Consider the following 23,132-nt stretch of genomic DNA (forward strand, 5'->3'; position numbering starts at 1 on the left):
CAGTATCGATATCAATTTTCACTTGGGAAAATAGATCTTAAATATGTTTCCAAGTGGAAATAGTCCTTTCTCCGGGCAATGCTGCAGCCCTGTTAGATAAATTCTAATAATAAAGTATGTAATCAAGTATGGAAGGATCAACCCTTGGGTTACCACCTAAAAGTACGATATAAGGAAAAGTCAGCCCAACAGCTTATAGGACGTAAGGTTATGATTGCTGTTAAAATATGAAGAAAAAAAAATAGTGATGTATTGCATCGTACCCATAACAAAGCTTGAAATTTTTAAAAAAGAACTTTTTTAAACTTTGAAAAAATTAGATTTTTGAGAATTTTGAAATTTTTGGAAGAAATTGACTTAAAATTTTTTATTTTTTTATTTTGGAGATGTTTTGAAAATTTTTAACTTCTCATCAAAGCAATCCCGCTGCTTTAGCTGCGTAGAGATGAAATATCAAAGCGCCGCGTCGCAGTCTTACGGATAAACAATGATACAGGTGCCATAGAAATGTAAAAAGACATACTTATTATAAAAATCTCTATGATCATCAATGGCATTTTTTTTACTAATTTTACTCGATCTCCGAAACCGCTAGACCAGCCTTCTTAAAAAATTAATCAGTTCTTCATTTTGTCAATACAGGTGAAATGTTTTTTGAATTATTCAAATCGGTTGATCCGTATTCCCCAAATCGTCGACGAAAATTTATATCTGCACACACGCACACACACACACATTCATTTTTTCTAATGTATGTCAAAATGTTCAGAAACGTCTGAAACGTAAAGATATGCAAAAACTTTTATTTTCATTTTTTTGCGATTACTATAACTTACTCTACGGAAAGTTATTAAAGAAATAAAACAAATTAAAAAAAAAGATTGTGTATGTAGTGAGTAGGGGCGTCTGTTCATTAAGTTTAAAGAAAGGCATACAAACACAATTATTTAATAAAAACAGAAACAGTTACCTGTAATCTATCACCAATTAATATCATTATAAATCATATTGTCAAATTTTATTACTTTTAAAATAATTTAATTTTAACACTTTTCAGGAATGTTCAAATTTAGGCATCACGCATATGATGATCTCTTGCCGAGTCACGCAGACATACGATTCAGGTGCCTGCGTGTATTTCTACTTCGCTTTCAATCACAAAGGTCAGTATCATATCGCATTTCTATTAACCAAATAAATTATCACTATTATACAATGCCATTACATAAATACCTTCAAGTTTACAAAAGCTTTTAAATCTCTATTACATTACGTTACTTTGCGCCAATACCTAATGGAGACTTTATAGGGATGGGCAATGATAAAAATTATATGGAACTTTTATATACGAGGATCATATCATTGGTATCGGTAACGGTAACTCGTTTCATATTAAATGCTTTCCAAAGGATGTAGTAAAAATTTATAATTACTAATTAAATATAATTTTATTATTAGTTGATTCTTATTTTTTTTTAAACACTGCATTGACGCTTAAGTATATGCTTTTTGAAGACTCATTTTAAGAAAGTTCGATACATAAAGACTAAAATAGCTTTTTTATAGAAATTCGTCCATAATGATGATAATGATTCAAAAATAGTGAATTTGTTATAAGAAATAAAATAAATGTAAAGAAACCCGGAGACCCGACAGTTTGTTCCAAAAATATACTCATTTTATAGGTAAAAATTGATTATGACAGAAATTTTATAATATTCTAACATCAGTTTTAGTTAAATATGAAATGAACTAATTCACCAATGTGTAATTATTTGCTAATTATGTTTGTTCTTGAAAAGAAATTTATTACTCTTTAAGAATATTTAATATTATTTTAATAAATTATCATGTAACGCTTCACGAAATTGTTATTCTAAATAAATAATAAATTTAAATGAATAAAAAATTATATATATATAATAGATAAACCCTGAAATTTTCAATAAACTGATATATGTTTCTTTCCCCAACAATTCTATAAATTAGAAACAATTAGTTTTTTGTAGATGCTATTTTACTATGTTTCGCAACTAAATACGCACCATCATAAAGTTTTCATGCCAATTTTTTTTTTTATGAAAAACAATATTAACAATGATGATTACAGAATATTAAAAAAAACTTATGAAGGAATGGATCATATGTGCCTTTTTTTCAAAAAGAAAAAAATACGTATAAAAATCTAAGAAATTGTGAAGCAAAAATTACCTGCAATAATGATCTATAAATCCATATCACTCATTTTTTGTCAAAAGCACTACTTGTAAAAAAAATTATTTAAGAATATTTCAAAATTTTGACTTCACTCCACTTGCTAAATGGTTGTAATGAAATTCTGTCGCACAGATGTGGTCATACATATAGGAAGGTCCACAGCAAAAATTGTTTTATGGTTTGCACATTGACGAGATACCAAGAAAGGGGCATGTTTTAGTTTGGAAGAAAGTAAAAAGATCTCGTTGCATTTTGGACATTGAATCAGGGTTTTCAAAACTTTTGTCATTCGCGACCCCATTCATGATTGCAAATTTCATGACGACCCCATTATAAAAGAATAAAAAAGAACCCAAATATTAAAGAAAGAGAAATTATGATTTTTATATAATTTTTGTTAGAAAACAACATGCATATATATATATATATATATATATATATATATATATATCAATATATAGTTTTAGAATTCGTTGTGAAAAAATTTAGACGTGATGTTATAAAATGAGGGGTCGCGACTCATAGTTTAAGAAGTGTAAGTGTAAGAATAAACAGTTCTTTAACTCTTTCGACTCGGACGCCGAAAATTCATATAAATCTCGCAATTCGCGAGTGGAAAGGGTCAATAAATAAATAAATAAATAAATATATATATATATATATATATACATAATTTTCATGATTCTGTTAAAACAGAGATTTCCAACCTATGGGGCGCATATATCTGTTTCCAGAATACTATCGAAAATAACCCAATATTTTCGGAACGATATTGAAAAATAAACAAAAAATAATTAGTTTTTATGCATATTTTTACAGAATACATAATAATTTGTAGTCTGATAATATCAATATTTACAAAATTAAATTAAATTGGAAAAATTAAGGGGGGTACAACAATTTTTTTCTATTAGAGCGGGGAGGCGCGGAGCAAAAAAATTGGAAACCACTGTGTTAAAATCTAAGATCCCACAAAAAAATGTATTATTAATTACCTATGAATAAATTGAAAATACGTATTTCAGAGGAATTCAAGTTTAACTAAGCATTCACTAATTTCATATAATATTAATAAAAATAATTTTAATAATTGTTCTGCCCAAAGAGAGATTGTTAAGCCAACTACTATACTCTTTCTGATAATTATTAAAATTTACCAAAATTTTGTTCTATGCCATCAAAACCCTTGTCTTTGCTTGCGATTCTCTATATTTCGCTCATATATCATTAATCAACTGAATTGAAAAAAAAAAAAAAAAAAAAAAATTAACTGAATTCTTAATTGAATCGATACTTTCTGATCTTTTATATTTTCCCCTGCAACATAATTTTTGCTTATGTACTTTTAAGAGATGACTAAAAACAATAAACATAAAACATTCTGATTTTATAAAACTCGATATTCTTATGTTGACAATTATTTTAAAAATAATCATTTTCTTTGTTGCCATCCCTGTATCTCGTGGTAACAGATGTTGCATATCAGCCGTGTGACTTCGAAGGTAAATTGCACTAGATCACTAGAACATTGAGCATTGCTTGATGCAATACAAATCGATTTATGATCCGGTTATGCGTCTTTCGTCAGTTTACGATGCAATGTGACATTTTTTAATGCTATCAATATTTAATATTCAATACTATGTACATACAGAATCAGCAGTAGACAACCATTTTTGGACACTCTTGCCCCATAGCGGCCGCAATTAATTATATTATTAAGCTGTGCAAGGCAAGATATATATGCTTTTTTTAAAGACGTTTGTACATCACTTTTCACCTAATTTTACGATGTAATCGATAGAAAATAAGGTAAAAATTTTATTTACACGTTATTAAAATACATATACAGGATTTTTAGCAGCATTTGTAATTGATTATTTCATTAATCATTTTAAAGTGTAAAAAAAATCTATATTTTTTTCGAACTTTTCCTATGAGAAGTTCGCACAAAATTGAAGAATCAAATTAACATATGTAATTGAATTTCCAAGTAATACGTATTATGTCGCCGGAGCGACGGCATGCGAGTGGAAAGGGTTAAAGTTTTTCAGAGATTTTCTTTATTTTATATTTACATACATACATACAGACCTCGTTGCATATATGTATATATGTCTATATATGTATTTAGTTATATTTAACTTCCCGTAGGGTAAAAGTTATAGCAATCGTCCAAAAATCGAAATCGAAATTTTTTGCATATCTTTACGTCTTTAAGGTTTCTGAACATTTTGGTATACCTTAGAATAAATGAATTTGTGTGTATGCATGTATGTGTGGATTCAATCTTTCGTCGACTTTTTTGGGAGCTCCGTTCAACCAATTCGAATTGCTCGAGAAGCATTCGATTCCTATTGATAAGGAGAGGTGCTGATTAGTCGTAGGCAAAAGTTGGTGAAGCAGTTTCGGAGATACGGAGCAAAGAGTGCAGAAAATGTTAATTGCCATTTTGTGAGATAAGAGAGCATTCGATTTGAATGATTCAAAAAACTTTCCACTTGTATTGACTTAATGAAGAATTGATTAAGATTTTGCATAGGCAGGTCCTGCAATTTCGGAGATCCAAAAAAAAGTTTAAAAAAATGCCAATTGGCGGTCGAAAATCAAATATTTTGTAATTTGAATCGGTATCAAAAACTTCCAAGAAATTTAAAAATTTTCAAAAAAAAAAAAAAAGATTTAGTTTTAGTTTTCAAAAAACTTCCAAGTCGAAGCAATATTTTCAAACAAACATTTTTTTTTTCAATATTCAAATTTTTCAAATGTTTCCAAAATTCCAACGAGAAGTTCCAGCAATTTTCCTTAAGGCACAATGCCAAGCCCAATAGTTATAATTGCGATTATTCATAATTAAATTTATTTTGTTATAAATTAGTGATTACCAGCAAATATTCAGTTATAAATTGATTTTATTTCTTCTCTACTTTAAACCATTTAATAAAAGTGATCCATCGTCTATCACGAATAACATTTCAAACAAAGCAATATTCAAAGTAGATTAGATTATTTATTAGATGTTTCACGCGCTATAAAAAGTATATTTGTTTTTGACTTCATTTTACTGCCTATAAAAAGTAACCCATCGTCGTCTTTGACCAGATGTTATGAAATACAAATTAATAATAAAAACGTTAGTTAATGATAATAGTTTGTAATATTCAAATGTTTTCATACATTTAATTGTTTTCTTCGTTTTTATGAGATTTAAATTGACCGCACGTTTCTCAAAAAATAGTGTAATGTATACATAATTAATAGCTTAATATGTCGATTGAATGCAGCAACTACGTAAACCATTTATTTATATTGCAGATAATTAAAATATCATTTGTCTCGTAGATAAAAACTTTATATTTATTAAAACGTTTTGAATCACTGAATAATTAGTAATTAAATATCAAAACTTACTGAATTAAAACTGTAATTGGTATATTGTAGTATTTAACTGGGTAAATTGTTATACGTAAAAAATACATATTTTCCCATAAGTCAATTTTATAAATCTCTGACAATAGTCAAAAGATTTAGTATTTTCCGTGTCTTTTTTTCTAAGTAAGACTACAGTTGTACTTGTTGTCCATTTCAGGACAGGTGTGAAAATTACTATATAAACTAGTTGGTATTGGTATTTTGCCTTGAGGCAAGTTACACAAACTTAAACAATACACAAATTAATTTATGAGCGATTAAAAGTATTCCGAGTGGATCTATTACACATAATTGAAAACGAACGAACACGTTAACTCGGAGTATTAAAAATCAACAATTTATATAATTGAATCAGTTTCCGCAGGACTTTAATGGTTTAGTATGTTCATTAAGACCGAATACTACTATCGTTATACCAAGTAAATCCTCTAATTGTAATATTAACAAATGTCAAAAAAACTACTCATTTTCTCAAACTTTGATAATTTTTTTAAATTATACTACTTGTCGTAAGGCCGTAATATTTCAGTAAGTTCTATAAGACCATGATATATATCGCCAAAAAAGTTCCATAAAAATCGGCTTAAATCTTTTTTCAACAATTACAAGAAAACGGCTCGGTAGATTTTCCCCTAAAACTAATCAGTATCATTCCCAACTAATCTTTCAAACAGTTTTTGATTTTTTAAAATCGACTTGGTAGTTTGAGCTTAAATGTGGACGAAAAGTTTAACACTTTTTTTCAAATTACAAAGACGCGGTTTGGCAGATCGTCTCACATAACTGACAAACGATAGTCCTCATTGAGATACATCAAATGACTTTTCAATTTCTGAAATCGGTTCAGGCGTTTCTGGGAAAACGTCGATCGAAGGTCTAATTTTGACAAATGCCAAAAGTACGATACTAATTTTTGCAAACTGACGAATTTTTAAAGCTAAACGAGCTTTTAAAGCTTGTCGCAGGGCTGTAAAATTTTAGTATGATCTAGAAGACTATGGTATCTACCGTCAAAAAATAATAATAAAAATCGTCGATTTTTTTTTAAACTTTATTACAAGAAAACGGCCCGGCCAATCTTTACCAAAAACTAATTAGCACGATTCCCAACCAATATTTTTCGAACGGTTTTTGAATTTTCAAAATCATAATTGTCAAACTTAATGTCATGCTTATACAGAGAATAATTGAAATTGATTTCGTTATTTTAAATTACGGTTCAATATTAAAAAATCTGACAAATTTATCTTGTGCAATTTTGTTAGTTTTCTTACAAAATAGATTAGCAATGTACAATCCTATAAAATCATTTATAAAGGAGGGTCCATTATTATATAACAATTTTCTTCATTGCAATTTGTACATATTTCCTGGCCCAAAAATAATGGCCACAGAAATATCTACTTCCCGTAGGACAATTTATAGTAATCGCAAAAAAATCGAAAATGAAAATTTTTATATATCTTTACGTTTCAAAGTTTCTGAACATTTTGGCATATCTTAGAAAAAATGGATGTATGTGTGTGTAACAAATTTTCGTCGACGATTTCGGGAACACAGATGAAGCGATTTGAATAATTTAAAAAACATTCGATTTGTATTGATAAGGAGACGTGCTGATTAGTTTTTGGCGAAGGCAGGTCTAGCCGTTCCGAAGATATGGGACAAAAAGTGCCAAAAACGGTAACTCAGTTTTTAAGAGAACGGAGCCTCCGATTTGAATAATTTAAAAAACAATTTATTTATATTGACTAAATGAAGAACTGTTCAAATTTTTGGAAAGACAGGTCCAACGATTTTGGAGATATGGAGGAAAAAGTAAAAAATGAGCCATTTGGCGGTCAAAGATAAACATTAGACATATCCACATCAAATTATCAGATATTTTATAAAGATTTTAACAATAAGTATAATTTTGTTTACATTCCTATGGGTTCCGTACCAATGTTTACGCGTTAGACGGCGACGCGGCGCTTATGCCACGATGCCCTAATTGCCTTAAGACAGAATTTCACTTACAGCTAGTTTACATTACAATGGGTTCCGTACAAAGGTTTATCCGTTATGTTCCGTCTCTATGCAGCCAATACAGCGCGAGTGCTTTGAAAACAAGTTCCAAAATATTTCAGAATACAAAAAAAATCAAATTTTTCAATAAAAATATTTTTTTTCAAAAATTCCAAAATTCTCAAAAATCTCATTTTTCTAAAGTTAGAATTTTCTTTTTGCATATTTTTAAAAATTTAATTTTTGGTACGGAAAGTTCCGGCAATTTGCCTGAAGTCACGATGCCATGCACCACTAGTTTCAATATTGAACTAACCAGATGTCCTATTTGTTATACAGGTCTGGACAACCCAGTGGAAGCCTACGAGGAGTTAGAGGCGCGTGCCAGGGACGAAATACTGGCGTCCGGAGGGTCACTCTCCCACCACCACGGCGTAGGCAAGCTGCGCAGCCGTTGGTACCCGCAGAGCGTCTCCGCTGTGGGAGTGGACCTCTACAATGCTACGAAACGTCAATTAGACCCCAAAAATGTATTTGCTTGTGGAAACCTACTGCCTTCACAATCTAACCACTTGTCGAGCAAACTTTGATGGGTCGGTTCGTGTTAGATAATATGTAGTTACCACGCCGAATTTTGTATTGATTTCATAATATAGGAAATATTGGAAGTTTAAAATTATCATTATATTCGCTATTGAAACCGAATTATTGCTATTCATCCGCCAACTTGCATCAAATTTAGGGATAAATTTATCAAGGTTAAGTAAAGTAAAGTCTCACGGTTACGTATTGTATCTAAATAAAACTTGTTGCCAAATAATACACCTGGATCTTCACGGTAAAATAAAACTTATCGTCAATAGAACCTATGTAACGTAACGTATACCGTCGTAGATTAATAAAAATAAATAAATGCAAAACAAATTAATAGTCATCTATATGATTTTTTAAAAAAAAAAATAACTTTCGCATTCCAAAATCAAGCTGTAGCAAAATTTATTAAGGGGCACAACTAGTGTGAAATTTTCAAAAATCGAATTTTCAATTTTTCCATATTTCGATAGGTTATACCTTCAAAAATAACATACCAAAATTTTAAATCGATATCTTAAATAGTTTTTGAGTCACAGCCATTTAAAGAACATATATATAGTATATAGTATAACGATCATTTAATCTTTAAACGCGTTTTTTTCGAAACAGCATTTTCTGAATTTGCTGCAGCGATTACTCAAAAACAAATGTTCCGATTACAATCAATTTTTTTTTACATGTTCTATATATAGTTCTCCGTAAAATAAACTATCGATTTTTTGATCGGATCAAAAATAGAATTTTGGCAGTCCAAAAACGACCAAAATTTTGGGTAAAATTCGACTTTTTTTTAAAAAACGCCGTCATTTTGCCAATTTTTCATTTTTTTCTTTATCGTAGTTCATTTTATAGACAATATTATCTAGTTTAACGAGAATTTTTTTTTTTAATTTTATCCACGTAGAAGTCCGGAATCACTGCAGCAGTGAAGGGCCTTTTTTTTGTCGCGCCGTTGGATATCGACGATAACTTAAAAAATATTTAATTTTTTTCTTCAAAAATTTTGCTATGTATTCTTAAAACATGTATAAATATATTCCTAAAATTTTGAAAAATTTTAATAATGTAAATTCCCAAAAATCACATTTTTTAGGCGGTTACGCTAGTTGTACCCCTTAAAGAAAACATGATCGGAAAATTGCTTAACAACGCATTATGACCAGTGGTGTTGTCGACTTGGTGTTCCGGAACTAAAAATAATTTCTGATAACAAGAATTAGCTGATGTATTGAAAAAAAATTAAAAAGAATTGCTGTTTTTTCTAATTTTTGGCGAACTGAAAGCGGCCCACAGACCGTACGTTACTCATCCCTGGCATAGTTTATTGCCCTACCCAAATGGGCTCACGACAAGGCTAATAACTTTATTACAGATTTGTTGTGAACTAAAATTCCCAGATGTTGGTTTCCAGTATTGGTAGATGTTTTAAACTTTATTAGCTTATTACAGTGATGCTAAGAAAAATAGCGACAAACGTACAGATTTTCATCTAAAATCTTCTTTTTTGGATAAGAACGCGTTCCGGAACTAAAGAAGTAAAATTGGCTTTATTTTAGCGTTTCGATAAAAAATATTGGCACAACACTTATGAAATATTATAAGAGTCGAAAAAATTCACAGCTTCGGTATATTTTATAGTCTTTTGTACAGTTTGTTTATTAGCTATTCGAAAATTTCGCTATGTTAGATAAGGATATCAAAACATTTGTGAATAAAAAATAATGATTTTTCAAATCGAATGACGCAATTTTTGTACACAATGTAAAAATGGTCATCAGTAAAACAGATAAAGACAGTGTATAAAAATTCTTATAGCAAAATATTTTTTTTAATTTTGCCAGCATTCTAAATTAGAAACAAATTTTATGCAAAAGATAAAATAGGTTTTTGAAATCCATGTAACATGATTAGATAATAAATTATGAATAAGTAATCAACACTCATGGACATCAATTTCTTCGCTCCGGACTTTTTCGATAACATTAATGAAAAATATTAAAATAAAAAAACAACTCCTTATACAATTGTAAAATAACTTTAAATAAAAGTAAGAAACAAAAAGTTCAATTTGTTTCATGAGTGTAGAAAACTATCTTAATCTACTCGTATATGAATTTATTCCTTTCAAGAATTAAAAACTGTTAAATAACAAATATATTTGCAGCATAAAAAATTTATATCAAAAGCGCATACCAAAAACAAAAATATTTGTTCCCAAGTACAACAAAAAAAAACTATTACCAACATGAGTTTTTAATAACATTTAATTTGCACTTATCAATTCCAGTTAAGTACAAACAAAATGTAGGTACATTTTTCGGTTGACAATATGTAGAACAATAACTAACCAAAAATATTATAGGTTGAAATACTTGTAAAAAAATATAATGCGATACCAGTCTAGCATGTATTTTAAAATTAATATAAATTAATAATTAATATATATCTAGTACAATATTTACCTGATATTTTTAAAGCGGCAGCAAAATAGGATAAGTTTTATTTACGATGGGTACAATAATTGTGTATCATTGATTGTGTTTAGTTATAATTTGTTGGTTTATTTTATACATTGGTCTTGAATTAGTCACGAAAAAGCCATAATTTTTTAATATTATTGTTATATTTTTCTATGCTATTATGTCATTTTATTATAATTATATACTTAGTATATAGTTCAACAGTTGTTTTATCGTTTACCGTGAATGCGGCAGTAAATTATGTTATTTTGAGTAAGGTCACAAATTCTGCAATGAATATTTTTCAATATGTGTGAAAGCTAAGTATTTTATGAAAATTGTAACTCAAATGCTTAACTTATTGAGTATATAAATTTAAATAATTGAGTATAAAAAAACAGTATATAACTTGATAATTATTTAAGATCCAATGAAATGTTTTTTTATTCGAAAGCAAAATTTCCATTCATAATTGCCCGACTGGCGCCCATTTTCCTAACTGGGATGGAAACTATATCGTAATAAAATAAAAATTATTATAATAATTATTATCCAAAGCTAATAATAATTATTATCAAAATTCTCTAACAATAAGATAATTAGATAGCCAATAAACAAACCAAAAATTTAAACCAACTTCAAAGGTAATTTAATTCGCAATTTATAATATTTTACTTATATATTAATATTCATTTTTTGTTATAAATATTTGCTCAATGTTAATAAATGTAAGTCTTCTAAGTTACCAGTCATTCCCATCATTTTCAGATCATTTTATGTATTGTTTTAAAAACGCCGGGCTCAGCAATCAAAAGACATTAAATATATATACGTAGGGTACGAAAAAAATCTTTTACACTATAAATATATAAATTAATATATAGTAACGAAAATTTGAAAATATTCATAGGGAAAGAAATGCATGGTATAATTTAGTAATAGTTTTGGTGTTAGAAAATGTTTTGGTAAATGTTTTATAATTTATCAGAAATTTTGTATTACAAAACGAACCTTCGACCTAATCAAGATAGAAATTATTATTTAATAATCAGAAATCATTTAGTGTTTGGTTTTCTGAATTTATAAGATTATACAAACTTTTATATACTTATGTATTTTATATGTAATAAAACCATTTATTATTACATTCGTGTAGTTATTCTTAATGTTTCATCAATAACAGAAGTACAACCAAGATAATTCAGAATTTGAGATGTTATTAACTTCCAGTAGTTATAATAATGGGCCAAAAATCGAAAATGAAAATTTTTGCATATCTTCACGTTTTGAAGGTTTCTGAACATTTTGGCATACCTCAGAAAAACTAGCTGTAAGTGGAATTCTGTCTTAAGGCAATTAGGGCATCGTGCCTTAAGGCAAATTGCTGGAACTTCCCGTACCAAAAATTATTATTTTTTTAAAAACGATTAACATTTTTGAAAAAAATTTAATTAAAAAAGATAGATTTGAGAAACTACAAATTTGACAAAAAATTACTTTTTTTGAAAAAAAAATTATATGAAAAAAAAAATTTTTTTTTGAAAAAAAATTTTTTTTTTGGATACAAAAAATTTTTTTGAAAAAAATGTTTTCTTCATTTTGACATATTTTGGAAATTCTGAACTTTTTTTCAAAGCAATCGCACTGCTTGAACTGCATAGAGACGAAATGTCAAAGCGCGTAAGCGCCGCGCCGCCGTCTAACGCATAAGCATTGGTACGGAACCCATAAAAATGTAAAAAAAAATATACTTATTGTTAAAATCTCTATAAAATATCTGATAATTTGATGTGCATATGTCTAATGATAATTTTTAACCGCCGAATGGCATTATTTTTTACTTTTTTCATTAGATCTCCGAAACCGCTAGACCTGCCTCCATGAAAATTTGATCAATTCTACATCTTGTCAGTACAAGTAAAATGTTTTTTGAATTATTCAAATCGGACGCTCCGTTCTCTTGAAAACGGAGGTACCGTTCTTGGCACTTTTTGCCCCGTATCTTCGGAACGGCTAGACCTGCCTTTGCCAAAAACTAATCAGCACGTCTCCTTATCAATACGAATCGAATGTTTTTTGAATTATTCAAATCGGTTGATCCGTGTTCCCGAAATCGTCGACGAAAATTTGTATCCGCACATACATACACACACATACATACATACATACATACATACACACACACACACACACACACACACACACATACATCCATTTTTTCTAAGGTATGCCAAAATGTTCAGAAGGTTTTGAAACGTCGAGAAATGCAAAAATTTTCATTTTCGATTTTTTTGCGATTACTATAACTTACCCTACGGGAAGTTAAAAATAGATGCGTGTGGAAAAAAATGTATGGATACAAATTTTCGTCCACGTTTTCGGGAGCACGGATCAACCGATTTGAATGGTTCACAAAAAAAAACGATTCCTATTGATAAGGAGATGTGCTGATTAGTTTTTAGCAAAGGCAGGTCCAGCCGTTATGGTGATACGGAGCAAAGAGTGCAGAAAATAGTAATCGAGGTTTTGAGAGAATAGAGTATCCGATTTGAATGATCCAAAAACATATTATACTAATTAGTACAAATTAGGAAAAGTGGTGTTTAGTTTTTGGCAGGCGCAGGTCCAGCCGTTTTGGAGATACCGAGCTAATTGTGCAAAAAATGGCAGTTTTAGAGAGAACTAAGTATCCGATTTGAATGATTCATAAAAACTTTCTGCTTGTTTTGACAAAATAATTGCTTTTGGAAAAAAAATCTTTTTTTATTTCAAAATTTCCTTTAAAAAAAATGGTTTTGTATATCAAAAATAGTTCAGATTTTAATTTTAACTCTGACCAAAGTTCTAATATACTTTAAACAAATAATTTCAACTTCGTAATTCTATTTATACAATTCTTAGAAATATTAGACAATGTTACAATATTTATAATAATCTATTTCAAAACATGTAATATTCCTCGAACATTTCGTTACGGTACGGGAAGTTCCAGCAATTTGCCTTACGGCACGATGCCATACACAACTAGTTTACATTTACTTTTACTGTGATATAATATGTTAAAGAAATAAAGAAATTAAACATTCAACTTACAAGAAAAGTGAAATGAAAACCATACTAGTCGCATAGCAAAAACCATGTTTTGTCCTAAATAAAATAATATTATACTAGTAAATATTACACGCCGTTAAGACGATTTTCCAGGAATCGAGCTAAAAACAGGTCTCATCCGGAAAACATATTTTAGAAAGCTGCATATACTGATGTATTATGCAGGAAATCTATCAAGCCTGATCGTCTTAAGAGGATTCTACTGTATCTATATTTATTTTAAAATAACAAATTTCAAATTAAACTGTTTTTTTTTTCAAATGTTTCTGTTTCTACATTCGTTGCCAACTTAACACGTGTAAACGCATTGAGCTATTTTAAGGTTATGTTTATGTCACATTTGAGTTGAAAATTTGTAAGTAAAATGCTCGAGCACTCGAACTAAAATGGCTAAGGACAAGAAAACTGGAAAACCTAGACGAAAAGTAAATTTAGTTTTTAACGAAGAAAAACGCAGGTAAGTTTCTGTATCAAATTAGCAAAAATCTACCGGTAAACATTTTATTCAGACTTATGTTATTTCAGAGAGTTTTTACAAGGATTTCATAAAAGAAAGTTACAGCGAAAAAAGAAAGCTCAAGAAGAATTACAACAACTATTAAAAGATGAAAGAAAAAGACTAAAACAGGAAGCAAGAGAGTCTTACAAGAAATTAGTTGTTTCGCATAGGCCTATTCCAGAACTAGAAGAATTGCTCGAGAAAGAATATGAAACTGAAGATGTTTCTGTGAAGGTATAGCTTAATATTTAATTCTTATCATCAACCTATTTACTTATTGATCACTAAATGAATACAAATGATAAAAAAGAACTATAAGAATAATAAACAATTTGGCTAGCTGAGCCACACTCTTAACACTTAATGGACAGGTTAATTCTGTTCTGCCTAACATAGTTTCTAGCCAGTTTTCAGGTTGTACTATAAATAATAGTATGAGGAAGAAAAAGGTAACATAAAAAAGCCTTATTGCAACTAACTAAACATTTATAAAAAAGACATAGATCTGCATGGTCTGTCCTAGGTGGTTAGAACTGAAACACGTAAAACTAAGGAAACGTCCGTTAAGTGTTAAATGTGGCCACTTTGTGAAAAGCAATACCTATCAGTATAAATCAGACATAAATCGTATTATTCAAGTCAAAATATAAATATTGCTGATAAGACTTCTGTAAATTTGAACCCATTTATCAATTTATGGATCATTTATTACTTTTGCAGGTTGTTGAATTATCAGTTGACAAGATAGCTAAGAGTAATAATTGGATTGGATCTAATTTCCCACGATATGAAAATAATGATGATGATGAAGAAAGCAAAGATGAAGATGAAGAAGAAACTCCAGAAGAGGTGCCAGGAATGGAACTAAAATCTAAACCTAAGCCCATCCAAAAATCAATTGAACCTAAGAATGTTACTTTGACTACAAAGAAGGATATAAAGAGGGAAATTCGGAAAAAAGCTACTAAAACTGTCCAAAAGAGTAAAGCATTTCAGCTCAAGAATAAACTAGAAAGGCAGAAAAATAAGAAAAAATCTTCCAAAATGAAAAACCAGAGAATGAAACTGCACAGCAAACGAGCTAAACATAGAGGGAAGAGAATGGTCAATGAATAATAAATTCGAAAGCCAGATTTATTAACTGTATATTTTGTATTAAATCCTTCCAAGGAAAGAGAATGGTCAAGGAATAATAATTTTGAAAGGAAAATTTGTTAACTGTTTATTTTGTATGAAATATTTAGTATATAAGAAAAGAAAAATAAATTTGTACACATAATTGATAATTAAAACAATATCTTAACAATTCTGCTAACTTCTCATTACTAACTTTGTTATGTCATGATTATTTATCAAACTATACTCTAATTTATATAAAATACAATTTAAAAAAATTATATTTATACAAATAAATTATAAAAGTAGAAAATATTTTCCACATACCAAAGGAACTAAATTTATATCGAAGCAACCTCAGTTTCAATGTAATGCCATTAATTAATCATACAAGTGAATCATTGTTAGACATTATTTTAATTGAATATTGAATACTTGAAAATACAGAAAATACTCAATATAAAAGTTAGTACAAGATTTTCAATCAGTTGTATATGAGGAAGGAAATTCCATATATAGATAGGACAACAAAAATATTAACTACTATGTTTAAGATTCTATGTGGATTAATTAAAATGTTGCAGGGCATTGTAAATTGCATTTTAATTCTCATAGTAATCTAATTTTTAATCTACCACTTATTAGTAGATTTTGTATACCAATTATTGTTAGTAGTTGTATCTGCAGTTCATTTTATTGTCTATATGATCTTCCTACAATAGATAATGAAGATTCATATTCAAGAGCACTCAATTACTCTAATTTCTAATACTAATTATAAGCAAGACTATTCCAATCACCATAAAGATAAAATAGAATATACCGAAGTAGTTTCATTGTTCATAATAAACATAATGATTAAGTTCATTCGAATGACATTGATCGAACATCTACAAGTAACATATTGAGTAAACAGACAACCCGTGGCAATCATGATTACAATTTCTCATGTTTTACTTTGATATAGATCATTTTATGTTTATATAGTATTTTGCTATTAGATATAAACCAGATACCCGTTTTCTTTCCTCTTTCCAGCTAGGAAATAAAATAAATTTAGCAACTGCCTATCATTTATTATATTTATTATTATATTGTCTAGGCTGCCTATAGCGGTAACAGTCAATGAACCAAGTATAAAAAGTATAAAAAATGATATAAAGAAATCAATCCAAAAACAGAAAGTAATAAATTTTGCACGGTATTTATAAAAAAAACTGATTAAGCATGTTTAATAAAATAATCATATTGAATATATTTTAATTACAATAAGTATCTTCTCATGTGGTGTATAATGGGGTTAGGTTATCGTCAGCTAACAACAAATATCAATGAAACATGGTTTTGATATAATAAATATATAATAATGTAATAAAACTACTCACTCTTCTATTATATTAGGATCTGTCGAATCTCTAAATGTCGAATTATTAAACACACAAGAACGATAAAAATACACGAAATCATTTACTGTTTTAACGAAACCTTTCTGTACAAAAGAAAACAATTTAATATTTATATCGATATTTGTATTTACCGGTATTAACGCAATACCATAACGTTAGTGAAAACTCATGAGATGGCACTCTTATATTTTCACTTGAAATAAAACAAAATTTTGAATCTTATTTTGAAAGTCAAAAAGCTTTAGCTGTTTTATTACCTAATTAATTGATACTGAAAATTTACGGAAAACGAATATTTTTATCAGAGATACTAAATATAATAAATAAAAAAATTGATTTTTTAAATTGGCCATGCTTACCGCGATAATAAACCACTTCTACTAAAATATAAGAAAAAGGTGTATGGCATCGTGCCTTAAGGCAAATTGCTGGAACTTCCCGTACCGTAACGAAATGTTCGAGGAATATTAAATGTTTTCAAATAGATTATTATAAATATTGTAACTTTGTAATTCAGTTTATATAATTCTAATATAAATATTAGACGAAGTTCAAAATATTTGTTTAAAGTATAATAGAACTTAAGTTAGAATTACAATTAAAATCTGGATTATTTTAGATATACAAAAAAAAATTTTTTTTGAAAAAAAAATTTTTTTAAAAAATTTGGAACAAAATTTTTTTTCAAGAGCAATTATTTCGTTGAAACAAGCAGAAAGTTCTTTGAATCATTCAAATCGGACGCTTAGTTTTCTCAAAAACTGCAATTTTTGCACATTTAGCTCTGTATCTTTGAAATGGCTGGACCTGCCTTTGCCAAAAACTAATCAGCACAACTCCCTATCATTACAAATTGAAAGTTTTTTAGATGATTCAAATCGGATACTCCGTTCTCTCAAAAACTCGATTTGTATTTTCTGCACTCTTTGCTCCGTATCTCCGTAACGGCTGAACCTACCTTTGCCAAAAACTAATCAGCACATCTCCCTATCAATAGAAATCGAATGTTTCTTGAACCATTCAAATCGGTTTATCCGTGCGCCCGAAAACGTCGACAAAAAAATGCGGACATACAAAACACACACACATCCATTTTTTCCTGAGGTATGCCAAAATGTTCAGAAACCTTCAAAACGTCGAGAAATGTGAAAATTTTCATTTTCGATTTTCGGCCCATATAACTACTCTATGGAAGTTAAAAATGTGGAAAGCATGCTTTTCACATTCCCAAAAAATGAAAATAAATCCATATCAAATCAGCCTTATATAATAAATCATATATGAGAGTCATTGACATTATTTCTATTAAATATTGAAATATTAAATCATTTAAAGCAAATACTGAAATTATTCAACTTAAGTTAAGTCTAGACTATCAATCAGTTGAACATAAATATCAGATTTTCGTCCATATTTAGATATGACATTAAAATGTTATAACTATGTTTAATATTTTATGTGTATTCATTAAAATGTAATTGCGCATAACAAATTATTTTCTCATTCAAAAAATCAAGTATACCTATTTTTTGTCAAACCCCCCCCCCCTCCTTTATGGCTCACGAGGGTTAGGGGTACTTGGAATTTTTGAAAAATCGATTTTTATTTTTTTGCATTTTCATTAAGTGTAATATCTTGCAAAAGTTCTCTGAAAATTCCAAGTTGATCCGATGATTACTTTTTGAGTTATTGGACTTTTACCAGCGCGTTGACGCAAGTGGAGAGCTCGATACCTATACTCAAGATTTTTCTTTCTCATCTCCTGATGTTTTAAAAGCTTTTAAACCGATTTACGACGATCTCAGCAATGATAAATTACTTTCAAAATGTGTAGTTCAAGATTGAATCCATAATCAAAAAAAATTAAAAGCTTCAACAAACTAGTTTAAAAAATATGCCTAAAAACCGTGAATACTAGTTCTACTATCGTACAAATTGCTGAATACATATACATAATCATTATTATTGATTATGGATACCCTAGGACCTAATTGTGGGTATAATTCCCATTGGTATGCTGAAAAATTGGAACGTCAACGCGAACGTTCGGGGGGCCAGAATGCTTCGTAGGCAACAGCGAATGGGAGTTTTGGAAACTTGAACAATGACTGATGAACTATTATATGGCCCAGAAATAGATGACTCGGTTTAAGTAATTCAATAATTCGAATTTCTGTACGTAAATCCAATGTGAAACTTTAAACGCGTTTTTCTCAAAACTATGTTTTCTGAACCGGTGACCACTGTAACTCAAAAACCGCTTAGTAAATTTTAATGAAATTTATACAGCTTTTAGAATACATAATAAACTCGGGCCTCATCGAAGGATTTTTATTTTTTTAAAAATTTCTATTTTTTAAGACCAATGAACTGTTGATTTTTCACCCAAAAATCTAGAAAATTTTTTTCTGATGCTGCCATTTTGTTATTTTTTGCAAAAAAAAGAAAATCTTCGATCAGGCCCAGGATTATCTATTTATAAAACTATTATATTTTTTTTATTTGATTGATTTTAGATGAATCTCTAAGGAGTTATGATGGTCACCGCCAGGACCGTTTTTTGAAACAGGGTTAACAAAAACAGCTATAACTTTGGGAATATTTATTATTTTTTTCTAAAATTTTTGTTACTTCAAGTCAAAACATTGTATAATAATGCCGTATTAATATTTTTGTAAAAAAAAACATCGTTTAATAACAAAAAAAATACTGAAAATTCTCATTTTTTCGTGCCTCCAAGTACTCCTAACCTCGCTAAAGACCCTAGACAATATTAGAATACGATGTGTTCATAAATTCATGTATGCTAAAGACAACATGAAATATACGTTCTTGTTCATAATAAACAATTGATTTTATTAATAAAATTATTCACAGAACATCCTGTGGCAATCGTGATAATAATTTCTCATACTTTACGTTAGATCCTTTTAGGTTTATAAAGCATGTATCTATTAGATATAAACAAGAATTCAACAACTGCCAAATGCAGTAACAGTCAATGGCAAAAACAGAGATATTAATATAAAGAAATCGATTAACAAACAGAAAATAATAAATTTTGCACAGTATTTATAGAACAAACTGACTAATCATATTTTATAAAATAATCATATTGGATATATTTTAATTAGTATCTTCTGTTACGGTGCATAATGGGGTTAGGTTTATCGTCAGCTAGCAAATATCAATGAAACATGGTTTTGATAAAATAAATATATAATAATGTAATAAAACTACTCACTTTTTTAATATATTAGGATCTGTCGAATCTCTAAACGTCGAAATACTAAACACACAAGAAGTTGAAGAAACACACGAAATCATTCACTGCAATACTTATTACTAGTGCAAAACAAAACTTTAGGCAAAACACTGTGCCATATTTATATGGGTATTTGATTTAACCGGAATTAACAATAACTGCAGTGAAAACTCAGAAGATGGCGCTCTTAGATTTTCATTCAAAATATATCAAAATTTTGAATCTTATTTTTAAAGTTAAAACGCTTTAGCTATTTTATTATTAGTTGAATACGAATGATGTGAAATTAAATTCGCAGAAAACAAAATTTTTTATTTAAATTAGTTTTTTAGATTGGCTCACCGCGATAAACCACGCCTACCAACAAGAAGCTAAAAAATAATTTTGCTATATGAATTCACGCAACTTTATATAAAAAACATTAAGGCATAAAGAATAAAAGTATCAATAGTTAGCTCTAAAAATAAAAAAGAAATGTTAACAAATTGCAGCATAGGTTTAACAGCCAAACATTAATTACAAAAATATATTTTTGATAATCATAAACTTTATCACAATTGGATTTACATGAGCCCATATTGACAAAACTTCCTGCAATCGATGTTGTACAATCGATTTCTAGATCAAAATTGAAATAAACATATACAGTAGCATAATAAAATACACTATAATCATATTCAATTTATATTAGATGAAATGTAGTTACATGTAGTAAACAAATATATTACAAATACATGGCGAAATTTAAGATATTGAATAAAAACCAATTTAACATTAAATTTAAGCACTGACAGGATTATAATTAACAAGACTTTTATTACCTATTTACTATGCTGAGATGTGTATGAGTGTAATGTAACTTCTAAAATGTGAGCTCATAAAAATATTAATGAAGCAGATAAAATTAAATGAGGTATCACAGTAAAATGTATGGCAATATTTATATTACATTGAAATAACTGTCATGAAATTTGCATTGTACTATACTTGTAGTAAAACTGAATCTACATAATCAAAGTCTTGTTGATATTTACATATTATAGTACATTTAGCATATTTCATGCTGGATCATAGGTTTCCTTCATTGGTGATGACCATCATCATCATCACAAATTTATTTTATCAAATAATAGAACTAAATTTTTGCCAACAATAAATAAACATATTAGGCCAGAGCACATATGCTTTATACATAAAATGTGTGAAATTTGCAAATCGCATACAAATGAAATATATTTATTTAACAAAGGTTTTCTGATATTTACAATTTATATGTGTATGTATATAAATATATATATATATATATATATATATATATATATATATATATATATATATGTATTTGATACAAAATTAACAAGATATCTAAGCAAAAATATCAAACAAAAAGCATTATACACAATTTTTTATAATAAATATTAATAGGAGTTTTTACATACAATTTAAAATAATTTTGGTACTGAAACTACAACGTTCATATGTATAGCAGCAGACTTATACAGTGTGCCCTGCACACTCAATTTCAATTAATTCTCGCTAATACAAGGAGCGTAGTTCCAGACTACGATACATCAATCAAATTTTAAGTCATTTTACATATTTTGCCTTTAACTGAACCAAATTTTTTATAAAACCTTAATTTCAGCAAAAGTTTCAAATCTAATACTTGAATAATATGTAGTAATTATGATAATTCAATATTTTAATTGACCACATTGTCTAACATTTCAAAAGAATTTATACTAATTAAATATTTTCCTAAGACACAGTATACATAAAATGACAATGGGGTTTTATTTGCGAGAAACAATTATCTGAATGATATTTTATTCCAGTTATTTTCCAAATAATATACTTAACAGTAAAAACAATTTTGTTAGACATGACAAATTTGATGAATCTATTCCACCGTGTGCTGAGAATAACAGAGATCAATACAATAAATTTTCTTTGATATATAGTATGATTCCTTGTTAAATTATTGATAATACTTTTTTAAACATGAAACGAAAATAATAGTAAAAACTAAGATGATTGTGGTGGGCATGATTTCTGCGACTAACACAGACAGGATCACTCAATGCTTTTTAGGACACACCTGTGCTAAAATTGGATTTATTTCAACTAAGCACAGTTTATTAAGAGTATATAATATTCCAAATTTTTAAATCTAGAATAATTATTCTACAACATAGACATTATGATAAATCTTAAAACATTAGATGCTTCGGCTTTGCCAAGCTGTTTTTTAAATAGTCCTATCTTTTTCAATTCAATGAGGTGTGACTCACTTATCATGTGACTAACCATAATGAGTTATGATATAAATTCACACATTATTTAAACATCACATTTTTTAATCATAAATTTATGAAATATTTTTATATATTTATCAACAATAGAAATGTGCACTTCAACATTTTGAGATTAAACACTTAACACTGCTATTCAGCAAAAATGAGTTCAAAATTATAAGTTACAACATGGGAAATCACGATTTGTTACACAACAGTCTGTTCGTCCACAAGGGACTATGCCTTAGCCATCGTCTGCTACAAGATACTTATCATAGCCCTGATATATTTGGTCGACTCGGAGAGCATGGAGCAGAAGATGGCATATGCTGGGACGAAACCAATCTGTTGTTTCAGCTTATACTTTGTTTCACACGTTTCCTTGGAGGACCTAATCATAAAATTTGCATTATATCAATTCTTTGCCTATCACATTTTCATTAAAACAAACTAAAGGCTAGTCTAAAAGTGGCAAGTTGGCAATGTCTGGCATTTCATGTCGAGAAATAAAGTACTTTCAATTAAGGATTAAAACAAAAAAGTAAATATGAATTTTCTATTATATTTTACAATCATATTTTTTATTTATCACAAAATGCCGTAACAGTACAAAATTATTATAAAGACTATGAAAAGAACAAAAAAAAAACTGCAAAAAATGTTTACAATTAACAAAAGTCTATAACAAGAATCCAGGCCAAGAAATTGGTTTTTGTTCCTGTGCCTGTGCCT

The 23,132-nt window shown here is 28.6% G+C and overlaps 4 protein-coding genes across 10 annotated transcripts in view; 2 read left to right on the forward strand and 2 right to left on the reverse strand.

The window, feature by feature from the left end:
* LOC113374826 (alkyldihydroxyacetonephosphate synthase) overlaps positions 1–8,246 on the forward strand; it is a gene marked incomplete at its 5' end in the record, with an annotated part of 31,944 nt that extends 23,698 nt beyond the window's left edge. The window contains 2 exons of the mRNA XM_026614790.1: positions 1,058–1,163; positions 7,996–8,246. Of these exons, the coding sequence (XP_026470575.1) occupies positions 1,058–1,163; positions 7,996–8,246 (357 nt within the window). The remainder of the gene's footprint in view (positions 1–1,057; positions 1,164–7,995) is intronic.
* Positions 1–20,234, reverse strand: part of LOC113376919 (E3 ubiquitin-protein ligase ZNF598-like) — a 58,216-nt gene extending 37,982 nt beyond the window's left edge. For 2 of the 6 annotated variants that reach the window (XM_026617023.1, XM_026617021.1), the window contains exon 1: positions 20,086–20,181. The gene's annotated coding sequence lies outside the window, so the exon portion shown is untranslated. Of the gene's footprint in view, positions 1–16,820; positions 16,928–20,085 lie in introns of those variants that run through there. The other 4 variants (XM_026617019.1, XM_026617025.1, XM_026617022.1 and 1 more) reach the window with 4 other exon arrangements.
* On the forward strand, positions 14,141–15,586 carry LOC113376921 (nucleolar protein 12). Its single transcript, XM_026617026.1, has 3 exons — positions 14,141–14,277; positions 14,346–14,553; positions 15,040–15,586. Exons 1-3 carry the CDS (start codon positions 14,207–14,209, stop codon positions 15,433–15,435), a joined length of 675 nt encoding a protein of 224 aa, XP_026472811.1. The 5' UTR covers positions 14,141–14,206; the 3' UTR covers positions 15,436–15,586.
* Positions 20,235–21,899: 1,665 nt separating the features above from the next.
* The window catches only part of LOC113377118 (speckle-type POZ protein), a 56,199-nt gene continuing 54,966 nt past the window's right edge, over positions 21,900–23,132 (reverse strand). For both annotated transcript variants that reach the window (XM_026617324.1, XM_026617323.1), the window contains exon 9: positions 21,900–22,791. In XM_026617324.1, coding sequence (XP_026473109.1) covers positions 22,754–22,791 — 38 coding nt within the window. In that variant the 3' untranslated portion in view covers positions 21,900–22,753. The remainder of the gene's footprint in view (positions 22,792–23,132) is intronic.

Source organism: Ctenocephalides felis, unplaced genomic scaffold (assembly GCF_003426905.1).
Source record: "Ctenocephalides felis isolate EL2017-DRISC unplaced genomic scaffold, ASM342690v1 CF-g0.4_SCAFFOLD_01886, whole genome shotgun sequence".
Classification (NCBI taxonomy): Eukaryota; Metazoa; Arthropoda; class Insecta; order Siphonaptera; family Pulicidae; genus Ctenocephalides; species Ctenocephalides felis.